We start from the raw sequence: 18,637 nt of genomic DNA on the forward strand, positions 1-18,637 counted from the left end.
GTTCTAGATGGGGTTACACTCCCCTTGAAGGAACAGGTTCGTAGTCTTGGGGTTCTTTTTGATCCTTCCTTGTCTCTGGAGGCGCAAGTGGCCACGGTGGCAAGGAATGCATTCTACCACCTTCGGTTGGTAGCCCAGCTACGCCCCTATCTGGACAGGGATGACCTCGCCTCAGTTGTTCATGCTCTGGTAACTTCTAGGTTGGATTACTGTAATGCGCTCTACGTAGGGCTGCCCTTGAAGACAGTTCGGAAGCTTCAGCTAGTGCAAAACGCAGCAGCCAGACTGCTGACGAGGACCAGCCGGTCAGCGCATATAACACCTGTTCTGGCCCGTTTGCACTGGCTACCTATTTGCTTCCGAGCCAGATTCAAGGTGCTGGTTTTGACCTATAAAGCCTTACACGGCGTGGGACCGCAGTATCTTGTGGAACGCCTCTCCCGCTATGAACTGACTCGGTCACTTCGCTCAGCGTCTAAGGCCCTCCTCCGGGTACCAACCCATCGGGAAGCCCGGAGGACAGTTACTCAATCTAGGGCCTTTTCTGTAGTGGCCCCCGAATTGTGGAATAGCCTCCCTGAAGAAATACGCCTGGCGCCGACGCTTCTATCTTTTTGGCGCCAGGTTAAGACCTGGCTATGCTCCCAGGCATTTTAAAGTGTTTAATGTTACAATTTTAAATCTCTTTGTTTCAGTTTATTTATTGTGATATTTTGTATTTCTGTACTTTTAATCTTTTGTACGCCGCCCAGAGAGCTATTCGCTATGGGCGGTTTAAAAATGAAATAAAATAAATAAATAAATAAATAAATAAAACCAGCACCTTGAATCGAGCTCGGAAACATACAGGCAGCCAATGCAAGCAGGCCAGAATCGGTTTTATATGTTCGGACCGTCTGGTCCCTGTTACCAATCTGGCCGCTGCATTTTGCACAAGCTGCAGTTTCCGAACTGTCTTCAAAGGCAGCCCCACGTAGAGTGCATTGCAGTAATCTAATTTGGAGGTTACCAGAGCATGGACAACTGAAGCCAGGTTATCCCTGTCCAGATAGGGGCATAGCTGGGCCACCAACCGAAGTTGGTAGAAGGCACTCCGTGCCACTGAGGCTACCTGAGCCTCAGGTGACAGAGATGGTTCTAGGAGAACCCCCAAGCTACGAACCTGCTCCTTCAGGGGGAGTGCAACCCCATCCAGGACAGGTTGGACATCCACTATCTGGTCAGAAGAACCACTCACTAGCAGCATCTCAGTCTTGTCTGGATTGAGCCTCAGTTTATTAGCCCTCATCCAGTCCATTGTCGCAGCCAGGCACCGGTTCAGCACATTGACAGCCTTAACTGAAAAAGATGAAAAGGAGAAATAGAGCTGCGTGTCATCAGCATACTGATGGCAATGCACTCCAAAGCTCTTGATGACCGCTCCCAACGGTTTCATGTAGATGTTGAACAGCATGGGGGACAGAACTGACCCCTGCAGAACCCCATACTGGAGAGTCTAGGGTGCTGTGCAATGTTCCTCAAGCACCACCTTCTGGAGCCAACCCGTCAAGTAGGAGTGGAACCACCGCCATGCAGTACCTCCCACTCCCAACTCAGCCAGTCTCTCCAGAAGGATACAATGGTCGTAGGTATCAAAAGCTGCTGAGAGATCAAGGAGAATCAACAGAGTTACACTTCCCCTGTCTCTCTCCCGACAAAGGTCATCATACAGGGCAACCAAGGCTGTTTCCATGCCAAAACCAGGCCTGAAACCCGACTGAAATGGATCCAGATTATTGGTCTCATCCAAGAGTGTCTGGAGCTGGCCTGCAACCACTCGTTCAAGAACCTTGCCCAGGAATGGAACATTTGCTACCAGCCTATAGTTCTTAAGATTTTCTGGGTCCAGGGAGGGTCTCTTCAGGAGTGGTCTCACTACCGCCTCTTTCAGGCAGACAGTAAGGAATGGCAACTGCTACTATCTTTCCCTTATACACCAATATATCTAGCAGAGGCTACACACCTTTTTAATTATTTATTTGTTACTTATTTGATTTATATCCTGCCCTTCCTCCCAGCAGGAGCCCAGGGCGGCTTAGAGGACCTTCACAAATTTGGTGCCCTCTAGATGTGCCACCATGGGCTCCTTCTGGGAAGAAGGGTGGGATATAAATAAACAAATAAATAAATAAAGTTTTGGATTACAACTCCCATCATTCTTAGCCAGCATAGTCAATGGTCAGGAATAATGGGAATTGTACTTCCTGGAGGGTACCAGGTCAGGGAAGGTCATTCTAGGGGCTCCTGAACTTTTAATAGTTTTGTGATGGAAAGCATTTCAGCAGATGTAGCTTGATGGCAAGCCACACCTGCTGAAATTCCATCTTTTTCATATTTATTAAAGATGTAAGAGCCTTGTCCTCTTTTGCATCTGGCTACTTTACTATCCTGTGCAAGAGGCCTTATTTTGGAGGATTTTTTAAAAAAAGATAAATCTATCAGCAGAGACCATGTAAACAGCATTAAAAAGCACTAAAATATACATTTAGATTGCTTCCAGACAATGTGTTTACTGAGCATTCATTCTAATTGTTTTGCAAGGAGGTTATACAGTGTTGCATCAAGTAATTGTTATCCATCGCATTTATCCAATTTATCCAAGTGATTGTTATCCACAGTGCATTTTCTTACCACTAAAGACCAACTTGTGTGTGTGTGTGTGTGTGTAAGTGGGTATGTTACACAAGAGTGCCAAGTTTTAACTGGGCAACCAGAATTTGTTGGTGTATGATTGAATCCCACTTGCAAAATAGTACCAGTTAGTTTAAAATGGCTTAGGCAAAAACGAAAGTCTCCATCTGCTACCAAAAGTACCATAATGAAGGCATCAGGCGAGCTTCATTGGATGCTACCATTAAAAAAGCCCCTGTCTCCTGTAGACACTTGTTGTACCTCATTTGGCAGAGGCACCCAGAGAAGGGCCTCTGAAGATGAATAAATACATAACAAGCTAAAGTTTTGATCTACAAACCACTTATTTAAGAACTATTATAAACTGCTTTTGAATCTCCCTCAAGTACTTTTATAGCATTCTGGCTAAGTGGGCAGTGAGCTAAAGCTGAGATCTTTATCCTGACAGCTATGAGCAGCAGAAGCTGCTAATTTGTGCTTGCTTAGAAGACCCACCAGTCAGGGAGCTTGGCAAGAACTTTACTTCCTCTCTTCATGAAGAACAGATGCAAGCAAGTCCACCCCGATGCAAGCAAGTCCAGTACCACCTAGTGACTAAACTATATAATGCCACTATCCACACAGTGCTCTTGGATAAGCCATGTGCACAATTAGTTATGTGAAACACGTTTCCACATGTGGAAGCAATTCTTGGGTTGTTATTTGAAGTTCCTGATGTCAAGCTCTTGGGCAAACAGCTGTTGTGCATACGGAAGACCTTTTGAGGATTGTGGCCTACAATTACAGTGCCCCATATTGACTCTGAAGTTGTCCCATTAAAGTCAGAAAAACTGGAGCAAGTGGGTGGTGGGTTGCAGTAGCCTTCATGAATAGCCGTAATGATTTCAACACATGCTAAACTATCACTGCTCAGTTGAAAGATATTAACTTTGCAAGCCATTCAGACAAATGTGTGAGGCTTCTTAGCATGATGGCATGATTGAATAGGTGGGGAAAATAAGTGCTGGACACACTTGAGTGACTGCAAACAGAGCACAGACTTCAACAGATAAACAGGCATTCTCTCTAGGCACATGATACCACTTGATACTTCTGTAACCACTTGGAATGGTACAAAGTGTAGCAGCACTTTGTTCCAGAGGAATATCACTGCAAGCTGAAGAGTTCCATCTACAAGATACAAGTGCAGTATGAAAGAAAGCAGGATAAGCACTTTCCAATCTGCATGCCGTAATCACTTGGAGAGATTTACTTTCCCTGACAATGTAATTTGGAGTGGTAAAGAGGTATGATTTGTACTAGAGGCACTCCAATTATTTAAAGTGGATTACTGCAACACAGGACTGCATTTGAAAATGGCCCCGGAAGCTTCAGTTAGACTACAGTATGATGTGAGATTGCTAACTGGGACTGAGTGATCAATATAATATTAACACCAGCGCTCAAAGAGCAGGTTTTGAACTTTTAGGGTCCTTCACAGTTTGAGACCAGAGTACCTGAAGGTTGCATTTCTCCAATTTTACCTACTCAGACCCCATCTGTACTAAACATTTAAAGCAGTATTATATCATTATGATACCATTAAATACCATTTTAAACAGTCATGGTTTCCCCCAAGGAATCCTGGGAATTGTAGTTTATTAAGGGTGCTCAGAGTTTTAAGAAACCCTTATTTCCTTCACAGAGCTACAGTTTCCAGAGTGGTTTAACAATTAATCCCTCTTCACAGGGCACTTTGTGAATTGTAGCATCCTAGCCCACAGTCCTAATGTTACAGGATGGCCTATAAATGCAAATAAACAAATAAATATAGAACAAATGATGATGAAGCAAACATTTTATTGCATTTTTCACAGAGCCCAAGATAAAAAAAGCTTTCTGTGTCATAAGAAAGTGTACTAAACATTTTAAGCAAAATGAAGAAGGAATTTATTATCTGTTCCATAAACCATCAGAGGGATCTCAATAAGGCCCATACTTGACTTTCTACTGTTTTCTGAATGAATACTGGTAGCATGTACACTTGTATATTTGTGCCGTCCTAAAGACAAATCGGGCAAGAAATTATGAAGAATTGAGTACAGAAGCTAAAAAGATTTTCTGTATCTTTCTCATTATCCCTAGATGGCTCAAAAGTGCAATGCAGGCTATCATCAAAGAATTCTTTTGTGGGCGAGTATAAACTTGTTGGTTAAAATCACCAAGAAATTGCTACCAGATTAACAAACTTCCTTAAGAACAAGTAAAAAGAAAGTTTGATGCTCTGGGTATATCTTGATGGATATGTGTGATTATTAAAAGGAAGCCATTTCTTCTGTAACTGAAATCTATGGGACATTTATTACAGCAACCAGACTTTAAGATATATTTTTATCTTATTTTAAAGCATTTCTCTAATTCTTTTATCTAAAATTTACCCAGAACAGCCAAGTTTCTTGACTTTCATGACTGAAAGATAATTGGAAATATAAATGTAATAAAATCACAAAGGAAACTATTTTATGAGCAGATGGGAATTCCTTGCAAATCTGGTGTGCATATTTTCAGTGACCAATTTCCAAAGCATTCAGTCTTTGTATACCCACAAATTTAGATTGAACTAAGAATTCATATGTGCACATGCATGTTAAAATGTTCTGATTAATTCTCACCCATCCCAGTTTCAGCCTACTGCAAATCATATTGTCAAATAAAAGACAGGTGGAAGAGTGGGATGGTGGAGTAAAAAGCTCCATGGCAATAACAAATTGGGGCACGAAGGCTAACAAGGCTGCAAATTTGGATAAGGGTTGTGGTTTTACAAGCTGCACAAGAAAGGCTCTCATAGACCAAGTTATTCAAAAATTAAACAAAGGACTTATTATGAGCAGACTAAAAAAGGCGTATTTTTCAAATTTAATTAGGATATGAACTGAATAGTTAAGGATGCAGGATTTGGCTTTTTTATTTAGCTTGTAATAAACAATAAATACATACACTCTAAATTGTCTTTTAACAAGAAGGATAGAGAGATAATTAAGCTACATCTAAATCACACAACAAAAGATTACATAAAGCATGGTATACATGAGCAAGTAGGTGTCTGTTGTCCTTTTTGCCTTACCAAACACGTGTTTGATAAAAAAAATATTTTTGAACTATTTATTAAAAATGCTGAGTAGCTGGTTTTCCCCAAGATGAAATACCAGTGTGTTTATGAGCTCAAACAATCTCTGGCTGTTTGATTCCTGCTTCATAGAGACTTAGGAAAATGTACAGGTTCAGATGAGAGAGAAACACGTGATTTGCCAAATAGGTCAGAGTGAGCCTCAGGCTCCCTTATTCTCCTTGCTCTCTTACTCTTTCATACCTGAAAGCTTTTGCTTTCAATTTTAAACTAACCTCAGTTCCCCTTGACATCTGAAATCAAGAAACAGTGGTCTGTTTATAATATGAGAAGAAACCAGAATATGAAATCATGGTTTGATCTTGGCTTGTTCTCACTAAAAATAATTTAAATAAATCACAGTTCCTCAAGTTCAGATCTTAAGAGGGAACAATGGTTAGTTTTAAAAATCTAAAGTGGAAGCTTTCAATCTCCTTGCAAGAACAAAAGAAGAGAAAAGGGAAGGGACAGCACTTATGTCTGTGGTCATGGTTTCTAATTATGAATGAGTCTGGCAAATATTATGTAAATCCTTGAGTGCTTTGATTCAATGCAGCAACAAATATATTAATCACTTTTCTCCTATTTTATAGGGAGAAAAAGCAGGGAAAGAGTAAAGACGTTCTACTCTGTATCAATTCCACTGAGCAGATCTAATACAGCATCTGCTACCCATTTAATTTGAAAGAGCCTATGAAAAAGAGCAATTCAAAAAGCAGCTGTGACCAGTGATGACTCTCTATTGTTGCAGAATTCTCAGAATCTACTCTGTTCTTCAGAAGTGCGTTGATATTATGTGCCCAACTTGGTTTGGTATGCTGGCAAAGTTGTATTTCATCTCTGTTGAATTCTAAAATTAATATTTACTTCACGAATGGAACTATTGAGGCAATATCTTTATCCATGACCTTGAAATCTATAGGACTATCAGCAAAAGCTGACTATTTGGGCCCATTATTAAAAAAAAAAAAGCAAGCCACAATTGGCATCTAGGATATGGATGGATGGATAAAAGAGAAAATAGAACTGGTAGACTCCTGTTTTGTTATAGTTTGTTCAACTCCTCATGTCAACTGTCATATTTCTAGAAAGTTTCTGTACAGTTAGATAACAGTGGAGTTCTCTAACCAGAAAATGCATACAAAGATGAGTATATTAGGGAAAAGTGATTTTTTTCCTTGATGAAAGTTGTATCTGTGGGATTGTGAATTCGAAAGAAGTCACTTAGACTTGCTTTCGGATATGGAAGATATATTTCAAAATTGGTAGAATTCTGTAAGACACAGTCCTTCACACAGGGATGTGGGAGAAATTAGTTTGGTTTACATTTTAATGTGAACCTACCTAATTTGCACTTCCTGAACATACATAAGCTGAGCCACAACTACCATTTCAAATTCACACCTCTCCAAATCTTGTGATGCAGTTCTCTAACCAGAAAATGCATATAGAAATGAGTATATTAGTGAAAGAACATATTGCATTATATTAGGCAAAACTGTTTGCAAAAATATATGTATTATGCAAAAATGTGTACAAATGTGTATATCAGAAGAAATGTGTATGAAAAAGTGTGTGAATTATGTGTGGAAATGTGTATGAATTTTAATGCAGACTTTTTAAAAAAATCACAAGGTGATGTGGAAATGAGGTGTACTGAACTTAAGACTGGAAAAATGAGAAACTGAAACTGGCAGGTTGAAGAAAACCTTTTTTTGGCTCTGAAAAATTCTGAAATACTTTATCATATCAATATTCTACAACCTGATGTTTGTACAATGGGCTATACTTTTGTGGACAATGCATTTTTTAAAAATCTGCAAATGCCCTTCTCATGCAAGTGAAACAGAGTTGCTTATTCACAGAAAAAAGAGAAATAAAGACAAATTAAGCTTACTTTTCTATGGATTGTCCTGCAGGTATATGTTCTACTTCAAATCCAGCTTGTCTCAGCACATCAATAACAGTATTATTGCCCAGGAAGTGACCTAAAAGTTGGACAAATAGAAGAGTCATTCAGAAAGCTCAGGAATATTATATTTTGAAAGCTCCACCTCTATGTTGAACATTTTATTTTATTTAGTACTGGACCTGTTCTGCGATACATCCAAGAAGCTTATAACTGAAGAACAAACCAGTATCTTGATTTCCCAACAGAACTTCATTGTTGTGTAAACCGATGAAGCTTTGCAAACCAATGTTACCCAGCTCATGTAGTTCAAAGTCCCTGAGGGTGGAGTACTCCCACTGATGCAGACATGCGGAAGAAGTAATGTACGGGCCCACTCTTGACACCCAGTCCTCCAGAAGCTCTGCTTACACAGAACTTCTATCCCTCAAAATACAGAAGGGATCCAGGGAAACTTCATGCGTGGGCATTGCGAAACATACAAACTAGGATTGAATCTCCAATTACTATCTGAAATGTAGGTGAATGCAAATAAGGAAAACATAACTTCTGAAAACATATCATAGTTTTTCATAAGCTAGCAAAAACACAGTTGCACAGACACTTCTAAATTATCATACAGGCACAAAAGCAGATGCCTTCCTCTGTTCCAGAGATCCATATTGACAACAATTTCCCTATCATATGTGACAAAACAACCATCAAGTTCATGCCTGCTTCTCTGTCTGCATTTATTTTATTTATTATTTTATTTATATCCTGGCCTTCCTCCCAGCAAGAGCCCAGGGCAGCAAACAGAAGCGCTAAAAACACTTTAAAACATCATAAAAACAGACCTTAAGATACATTAAAACAAAACGTTAAAAACGTTTTTTTAAAAAAACTTTTAAAACAACTTTTTAAAAAGGGTTAAAAACATTATTAAAAAAACATATTAACAAGCAATTCTAACACAGACGCAGACTGGGATAGGTCTCAACTTAAAAGGCTTGTTGAAAGAGGAAAGTCTTCAAAAGGCACCGAAAAGATAGCAGAGATGGCGCCTGCCTAATATTCAAGGGGAGGGAATTCCACAGGGTAGGTGCCACCACAACGCGCTCTACGTAGGGCTACCTCTGAAGACGGTTCGGAAGCTACAGCTAGTGCAAAATGCGGCGGCCAGACTGCTAACAAGAACCAAGCGGTTTGAGCATATAACACCTGTTCTGGCTTGCCTGCACTGGCTTCCAATATGCTTCTGGGCCAGATTCAAAGTGTTGGTACTAACCTATAAAGCCTTATATGGCGCGGGACCACAATATCTGCTGGAAAGCCTCTCCCGATATGAACTGGCTCATACACTACGGTCCACTACGAAGGCCCTCCTCCGGGTCCCGACCCATAGGGAGGCCCGGAGGGTAGTAACAAGATCTAGGGCCTTCTCAGTGGTGGCCCCCGAATTGTGGAATAGTCTCCCCGAGGAGGTACGCCTGGCACCGACACTATTATCCTTTCGGCGCCAGGTTAAAACCTTTCTCTTCTCTGAGGCATTTTAATCTAAGTTAATTTGAGTAAATGTTGTAATTTTATTTTAGATGGTGTACTTTTATACACTTGTTGTATTAGATCCTGTAATTTTATTATTGTATATGTTTTTATGTTCACCACCCAGAGAGCTGTTTGCTAGTCGGGCGGTATATAAGCTTAATAAAATAAAATAAAATAAAATAAAATAAAATAATAAAGGTATGTTTCCTATATTGTGCAGAATGAACCTCCTGATAAGATGGTATCTGCAGGAGGCCCTCACCTGCAGAGCGCAGTGATCGACTGGGTATATAAGGGGTAAGACGTTTTTTCAGGTGGTCTCGAGCTGTATAGGGCTTTGTACACCAAAACTAGTGCAATTCTTTCAGCAGCGGGGTGACATGTTGGTGATACCCTGCTCCCGTGAGCAGTCTTGCCGCTACATTTTGCACCAGCTGCAGCTTCCGGACAAACCTCAAGGGCAGCCCCACATAGAGCACATTACAGTAATCCAGCCTGGAGGTTACCAGTGCATGGACAACAGTGGCCAGCCTATCCTGGTCCAGAAATGGCAGCAGCTGTCTTACCAGTCAAACCTGGTAAAAGGCACTCCTAGCCACGGAGGTCACCTGGGCCTCTAGCGACAAAGATGGATCCAGTAGCACCCCCAGGCTACAGACCTGCTCTTTCAGAGGGAGTACGACCCTATCCAAAGCAGGCAACTGACCAATTATCCGAACTCGGGAACCACCAACCCACAGTGCCTCCATCTTGCTAGGATTCAGAATCAGTTTGTTGGCCCTCATCCAGTCCACCACCGAGTCCAGGCAGCGGTCCAGGGCTTGCACAGTCTCTCCTGATTCAGATGTTATGGAGAAATAGAGCTGGGTATCATCAGCATACTGCTGACACCTCGCCCCAAATCTCCTGATGACTGCTCCCAAGGGCTTCATATAGATGTTAAACAGCATGGGGAACAAGATGGTACCCTGCGGCACCCCACAGCACAACTGCCAGGGGGCCGAAAGACAGTCACCCAATGCTATTCTCTGAGAGTGACCCTGGAGATAGGATCGGAACCGCTGTAAAACAGTGCCTCCAATACCCATCTCACCAAGTCAGCCCAGAAGGATACCATGGTCAATGGTATCAAAAGCCGCTGACAGATCAAGCTAGAATAACAGGGTCACACTCCCTCTGTCCTTCTCCTGATAAAGGGTATCCATCAGGGCAACCAAGGCTGATTCAGTCCCATAACCAGACCGGAACCCAGACTGGGATGGGTCAAGATAATCTGTTTCATCCAAGAGTACTTGCAATTGCTGTGCCACAACCCTCTCAATCACCTTCCCTAAAAAGAGGGTATTTGCAACCGGTCGGTGGTTGTCACAAACCAATGGGTCCAGGGTGGGCTTTTTCAGGAGTGGTTGGATCACCATCTCTTTCAAGGCGGCTGGAACTACTCCCTCCTGCAATGATACGTTGACCACACCCTGGATCACCCGGTCAGACCCCCTCGGCAAGCTTTAATAAGCCAAGAAGGGCAAAGGTCGAGAGGACACGTTGCTGGCTGCATCATCGCACTTTTCCCCACTTTTTAGAAAGCTATATACAGCTTCTAACAGACCAGCATGATAGATATAAAGATAGGGTAGAAAGTGCTTGGATGTGCATTGTGATGTGCATTGTGATGCAACACACATCTGATTTGAGACTGATCACCGTGGGTTGGTGATGTCACTGAGCAAAGTCTTGGAGAATGGCACATGTAGAGCTGACTGCCAGGTATATTTCACACAGGCAGTATATTTTTGTGCTTGTGGCTCCCAAAACATTAAGGAGTGGGAAAACTGTAAATTACAATCAACTGAGCAGTGTATGTGTGGAAAAGATCCTGGGAAGGAAGGAAGCTTCAAGCTCAGCTGACTGAAGAATACATCTCAGCAGTGGGGGAGAAGGAGAAGAGGCCTGCTCAGAGGCCTAGTAGGCCAGATTAGGCCCACCGGCCTGAGGCTCCCCATCCCTCAATACAGGGATTTGCGTGCACCAGTCTGCTTTTGCATGAGGATCTTCTTTGCAGGCTCAGAGTGAGACTCAACACTGCTGAATATTCAACAATATTTTAGATTACAAGCTCTTAAATTATTTCTCCTCTGTTTATTCCTGCTTATACTACAGAGAAAGCATGATAATCAGTATCCATTGCAAGAGTGATATGCATGTAGAAACTTTAGTACTATTTGCAAGAGTCATAAAGTAGTATTTTCTAGCCAAAAGACACTTGTAAGAACACTTACCATATGAAATGAAACTTAAAACAAAAACAGACAATAAATCCCAATTAAAATTACATTTTCAGGTCCCAACTTGATCCAGCATTCCACTCACTCCTTTAGAGAATTGTTTGATTCTGGTTTACTAACTGGCTTATAACTAAAGCAAATACAAGGATCCCAAAAATGTGTTACATGACCTCAGAAGTTTGAGAGCTAGTACACTGGTGAGTCATTGATTTGATTCCATTGTAAGTATTCAAGAATTTTGGTTAAAATGCAAAATGAAGGAACAATAGGCATGGATCCTGCAACTTCACCATTACAGATATTTCCCATAAATACTAGCCCAGGTTGTGGTCAGCTCCAAGACAACACTGCCAGTACTGCTTGCCTATACAGATTATTTAAGAAACAGATATCCAAAATTGATGCAAGTCCTTGGGAGAAAAAAAAAATCCTATGCTATTGCATTGCAAAAAGCAATCTTGAAAACTTTTAGCGCACTGCACCAGTTCCGATATGGTTTTCCCCACTGGTTTGAAGATTGTGGGCTCTCTCCCATCTCTGTCTCATGGTCCAGTGCTAAGCAATTTCAAGAGGATTTTGGCACTATAGGTCTCAATTTGGACATAACACAGATACCTCTTTTCCATCTGCTGTCAGTAAAAGACTGAAACAGCCATGACATAAACTTACAATACAGCAAACTTTCAGTTTCCCCACAGACGTTCTTTTTGCTAATCCATATTCCTTTATTTAAGGTCCAGTATGGCAGAGAACACCCTCTTTCCACAAACATAGCAGCACAGCTTCATAAACATTATAAGATATTGCCTTTTCTTGCATTTGGAAACCATTACGATAAGGACCAAGTAGGCCAAACTGTAATCCCGAGGTCCCCCCCTTTACATTTAAATCTACTGCTGAATCAGGAGCATTTCCCCTGCCATCTGCCCCTCCCTCACCTGCTATGATAAGCAAGACTCAATGTGTGCCACATGGCAGGTTGTGTGTGTCCTGTGTAGAGATGTGCTAGAATTCCACCCAGTTCAGATTCAGTGGCAAATTTTCCATTAATTAACTTATTCTCTGTCACTATGGACCAGGTATTTATGTAGCGATTTTACATGGCTACTTTCTAAAATATCCATATTAAGAACAATAATTTTATAGATATTTTTATTTATATTTCCTTTTAAAATATTGATATTTTCTTTTAAAATATCAATATTAATTTTTTTGGCAAGGGGGAACAAACAGATTGGTAAAAGCAGCAGCTAGCAGACAAAGAACATACTCGAACAATACCGGCTTGTTAGGTCAACAGAATGTTTTTGAACTGGCACCAGCCAATAGATCCCATCCCTAGTCCTGTGTGTGTGTGTGTGTGCGTTTGTGTGGCAAAAACAGGACTGGACAGCTATGGCTGCCTTGTCTTCCAAGTCTGTAACAGATTTAAAGAGAAAAGTCTTGGGTTGCAACTTTGCAAACCTTGAAAAGGAGAAGGGCTTCCTTACTGAACTCTGAAGTGATACTGGCCTCATTCTCTTTACAGAGATGGCAAACTTGGGTCTAGGCTGTATACCACTTCAGACTGCAAATGGATACTCACATGAAGGAATTCTCTGTGCAAAATGTGGCCTGCACATATAAAACCAGCATGTCAAGGAGAAAGCTAGACTAGAACCCCTATCACTGACATATATGGTTGTATTCAATGTAGTACTAAGTAAGTTGCTGGTTCCATCAGCACAAGGATTTCCCCTTGTGCAATAGCATGTTATGCCACTGCCCTCCCCCTGCACACTCCCTACAACTGTTATGGGGCTTTCCCAAACTCTGCAGGAGATTTGGGGATGGCACAAGGCACACACTAGGTGAAAATAGGGGCAGAAGTCACATTGCACTAGTGGTAATCCTTGAGCTGGCCCAATTATTTAACTGAACACCACCCATAGTTTTCTATGTGCAGAGAATATTTTGTATAGAAGAGATTCAACTGTGTTAAACCCCACTCTGGCAGTCTGAAACTATATAACCCAGATTTTCCATCAGTGAGGCTTCAAACATCCCATATCTCTAGTAGGCAGTTTGCACACACATTTTGAGATGCAGTTTGCCTTTTTAAAGATGTGTTCAGAATATGCAGGAAAACATTTTTTGCATTCAAATCCACCATGAAAAATGAATCTTTACAGAAACAAGAATCCATATACGGAAACGTCCCTGATACTTTTAATTTATTTCTTCTCCGGTGATTACGTTTTTCTTGAGTTCAAGTCCATGCCCTACTCTGCAATGGTTTCCACATTATGAAAAATGATCAAAAAATCAACTGTATGTTAGAGAAATGGGTGCCAATGTTCTACCCAAGGTGGTCCAGTTTCACGAACAAACAAGTCAGATGGTTCCAGCTACCAGCTATATAACCCAGATTTTCCATCAGTGAGGCTTCAAACATCCCATATCTCTAGTAGGCAGTTTGCACACACATTTTGAGATGCAGTTTGCCTTTTTAAAGATGTGTTCAGAATATGCAGGAAAACATTTTTTGCATTCAAATCCACCATGAAAAATGAATCTTTACAGAAACAAGAATCCATATACGGAAACGTCCCTGATACTTTTAATTTATTTCTTCTCCGGTGATTACGTTTTTCTTGAGTTCAAGTCCATGCCCTACTCTGCAATGGTTTCCACATTATGAAAAATGATCAAAAAATCAACTGTATGTTAGAGAAATGGGTGCCAATGTTCTACCCAAGGTGGTCCAGTTTCACGAACAAACAAGTCAGATGGTTCCAGCTACAGGTGTAAAAAAAACCACTGGTAATTTCAGGGGGTTTTTTTTGTTTTTTTAAAAAATAGACAATTGTTTTTTCCAAAAGTTCCCTTTAAAAATAACAACTTCTGCTCCCCAAAATGAAAGTCTTAAGTTTTATTCTTGAAATGTTTGTATTGAGGTGGACAGACAATCCGTTTGTGGTCTCGGTTCTGTGTTGCTTTGCCACGTTTGTCCTGGACAATGTCCTTACAGCATTCTTCTAATTTGTTGTGACGGCTGGTGAAAGCTGGGTCAGATGAGGGCAGGGTATCTATTTGATTGGGGAATACTTGGCATGCATGCGGGAGGGGAGGAAAACCTCGTATGGGATTGCATTTAATTCTATCCATAGGCATGTAGTGAATACTGTGCAAATCCCTTTTCAAAATATCAGCTTCAATAGTTTCATTGCTGAAACAAAAGGGATCAAATAAAATACTGTGCATATGAACTAAAAGAAATATTTTTTTTCAGTTCAATAAAATAAAGTTTTGTGATTCACAAGGAAGCCTCATGAGGAGAGCTATGATAATTTGTTGCATCAAGTCTTGAGTTTCCTGGCTGATTAAAGGCAGCTTTATATCAGTACAATGCTCTGCCAAATGTTCATGTGGAAGTTGGTGTTGCTGAGGTGGTGAATGGGAAAAGGGTCTGCAGAAATGACAGCTGGCCTGAAACATGCCCCCACCCCATGTCTGACTCATAATAAATGTCACACTATAAATGGCATTTCAGATTTTTAAAATGGAGGTGGATCTGTGGAATTAGAAGGGTGAAAATAGCTTTACAACATTTATTTTTGGCAAAATTATTGACATTTACACCTTGATTCCAACCACTATTTACTTAATTAATAATTCCCACCGTGTTTAAAAATATGTAAGTTGTTTTGATCAGTTCTAATATAATTTTGATGTAAATATAATACTCTTGATAACCCCCGTTCCGCGCCGGGACTTACCAGCGAAGGGACGAGTTTTGTGGCCGCAGCCGAGCCGCCATCTTGGTGAGGGAGGCGTGCTCGCAGTGTGCTGGCGCGCTGACGTAGCACGCAGCGAGGGGGCGGGGCGGCAGACAGCCATTTAAGCCCGTACCGCCAGCCGCCCACCCTCACTGCAAATTTTTGGCGGCAAATTTAAACGGCCGGGAGGCCCTCTTGCATCGGCAGCGCAACGTGGCTCAGATTGCCCGCCGACACACGCGGCTTCTACAGGCCTACAGGCCAGGCCTTGGTGCGGGGCCGGCGGTGAGAAGCGGTCAGCACGGCTCAATCGGGGAGCGGCACGGCTGCGGCGTGGCGAAGAGCCCCGGACTCCGGGCTGAGGCAGTGGTGAGCCTAGGCCTCGGGAGGCCTTCCAGCTATGGAGGAGCGGCCTGCAGGAGCAGACCCGGTGGGGCAGCGGGGACAGCTCTAGGCCACCCAGCGGCTGAGGTGTGGCGGCAGCGGCCATCCAGCAGCCATCCAGCTGCAGAGGTGCAGCCTGCAGGAGGCATCGGCGGGCCCGGTGGGACAGCGGAGGGAGCCCTAGGCCATCCAGCGGCGGAGGTGTGGTGGCAGTGGCCATCCAGCGGCGGAGAGAGCCCTAGGCCCCGGGATGCCTTCCAGCGATGGCGACGGCAGCACGGCCTAGTGGCAGCGGCGGAATTCAGGCGAGGCGGCCTTGTGGCCGCGTTCTTTTATCTTTAAATTACTCTTTAAATTACTATCTTTAAATTACTATCTTTAAATTACTATCTTTAAATTACTTTAAATTACTATCCAGGGGACCCCTGTGGGAAGGTTCTCAGCCCATAGCAAGGGAGTGGTTCCCAGACCCATCTTGCACACCATCCCATTGGTCGCTTAGCAGCCCAGGGGCCAGGATTGTGGGGGTGAGATAAAGGGACTGGTTTGAGTAGGGGACACGGTCCAGCTGGACAGTGAGGGTGTGGGGTCCCCCCTTAGGTATCCCCAGGCTGACCACCTCTCATTATTGCAGAAGGCATCGTCCCCCTACACTCTAGCTCAGGATGCCACCCAAAAAAGGTCAAGGTGGGCCAAAAGGGAAGGGAAGGGCCCCCAGGGCAGAGGGTAGACGCCCACCCCCTGCTGCGGAGGATGGGGGACAGGGGGCAGGCATACCATGGACCACTATACTGGCTAGGTTAGAAGCCCTGGAGAGGGGCCCTGCCCAGCCGGCAACGGGGAGGACAAGGGAACCACCCCCCAAGCGGCCCCGGGAGAAAGTGCAGCGTCTAGTTGGCGGGGCTAACGCTGCGGCTATTACTTCTATCTTAGCGCGACTGGACGCGCTGGAGGCAGGGTCTAGTGGGGCCGCAGCAAGACCAACCGGAGCAGAAGCAGGAACAGCGTTGTCTTCGCATGCAGCCCCAGGACCACAGCCCATGCATGGGCCTTCAGCGGACAACATAGGGGGTGAGTCTCCCTGGGCAGCACAACAACAGGAGCAGCCCCAGTGGGGCTGGCTGTGATGTTCCTATACATTAGTGTATATATGGTAAGTGCTGGTTGTTTAGAGTATACATGGTAAGTAGTGAATGAGGAGGGGGAGTGAATGGGCAATAGAATGCTTGATGATTGGCTGAATGTTTAAAATGGCTGACAGTATAAATGAAAGGATGACAGGTAAATCTGGGTGAATGTGAGGTGGTGAATTGTGGAATCTGGGGGGGAGAAGAGAAAGAGTGGATTGCTTGGTGGGGTTTAGAGAGTTGTTTACCAGGAGGGAGGTGGAGTTCGGATTAGTATTGAGTAAAACCATATGCTTATGTGCCTTAAGAAGAAATCTTGTTAATCTTGTTAGCTTTGTTATCTGTAATAAATACTTAATTTGGTTTACCAAAGGCCTGATCCTTGGCTGGGGTTTCACAGACCAGAAGGGAGGGTAAGGTAATGACCAAGGCTGAAGGGGAACTGTAACAAATGATGGCAGCGGTGAAGAGAATAACAATACCAGTATTCAGAGTCTCTGGGAATACTAGTATTGGGACGCTACTGGTGGTTGCCTAGCAGGGGGATCTGTTGAGATCTGTGCTAGAGCGGGGAGAGAAATCATAAGAGAGAGCGGTCCGGACTGGTGGAGTCCCTGGTGGTGCCTAGTGACAGGCAGTAACCACGAGCAGGTAGGAACCTGACAGGGAGAGCCAGGGAAGGACGCATCACAGGTGGTGTCAGTAGCGGTGGGATACGAACAACAGAGAATCCAGATACGAACCAAAGAGAGTCCCAAAGACACGTGGTGACAAAGGAGACTACGTCACAGGTGTTGGCTGTAGCAGTGAGATACGAATACTAGACAATCCCTAATAGTTGTGTGGCAAACAGAAATAACAAAACAAGATTTCTTGTGAGAGTGACTGGCAAAGAGTGTGTGGCAAAGAGTGAGTGAACTCAAACACCATGGCTGAATACATAAAAATGAAAAGAGAGGAGCTGGTGCAGAAGTGCATAACATTCAATTTACCTCATGAGGGTAAAGGGGTAGATGAATTGAGGGTAGCACTTATAGGATTTGCAACTGCCCAGCAAAAACAACCTGTCAGAGAAGAGACCCCAGAAGGATATTTAAGCAATCCCGCTTATATAGAGTACTTGAGAGAGAAGGTTAGGATGGAAGGTGCAGAGAAGGAAAAACAGAGAGAGTTGGAAGCTGAGAGATTGAGGATGGAGGCTGAGGAAAAAGACAAGCAGAGAGAGTTGGAAGCTGAGAGATTGAGGATGGAGGCTGAGGAAAAAGATAAACAGCGGGAGTTGGAAGCTGAGAGATTGAGGATGGAAGGTGCAGAGAAGGAAAAACAGAGGGAGTTGGAAATTGAGAGAATGAGATTGGGGTTTGAGGAGAGGGAGAAGCAACGAGCATTGGATGCTGAATTACGAGTAGAAAAGTAAAATTTGATAGAGAGAAATTTCACTCTGAGGAGACAAGGAAAGAGAGAGACGGAGCAAAAATAAAAATTACTCCAAAGGACTTTGCTGTCTATGAGCCTGGTCAAGATCCTCAAATTTACCTCAGCACCTTTGAAAAAGCAGCTCAGTTGTGGGGGTAACCTGAAGATAAATACATGCAGTATTTATCAAACCTGATTAAAGGGGAATTGGCTGAGGTATACCAATATTTCCCCTCAGACAAGCCCGTCACCTATGCTGAATTCAAAGAAGCAGTGTTTAAAAGATTCAGACTGGGGCCTGATTATTTTAGAAAGCTTTTCAGAAATTGCCAGATACAGAAAGGGAGGTCTTTTGTGGAACTGGGAGCAAAGTTGATGGATATATTTGGAAAGTGGATGAGTAGTGCCAAAGCTCAGTC

The 18,637-nt window shown here is 43.0% G+C and overlaps 1 protein-coding gene across 2 annotated transcripts in view; it reads right to left on the reverse strand.

The window, feature by feature from the left end:
* The window catches only part of TRABD2B (TraB domain containing 2B), a 444,269-nt gene that overhangs the window by 33,653 nt on the left and 391,979 nt on the right, over positions 1-18,637 (reverse strand). For both annotated transcript variants that reach the window (XM_061630445.1, XM_061630443.1), the window contains one exon: positions 7,713-7,803. In XM_061630445.1, the coding sequence (XP_061486429.1) occupies positions 7,713-7,803 (91 nt within the window). The remainder of the gene's footprint in view (positions 1-7,712; positions 7,804-18,637) is intronic.

The sequence above is a fragment of the Rhineura floridana genome, chromosome 6, assembly GCF_030035675.1.
Source record: "Rhineura floridana isolate rRhiFlo1 chromosome 6, rRhiFlo1.hap2, whole genome shotgun sequence".
NCBI lineage: Eukaryota > Metazoa > Chordata > Lepidosauria > Squamata > Rhineuridae > Rhineura > Rhineura floridana.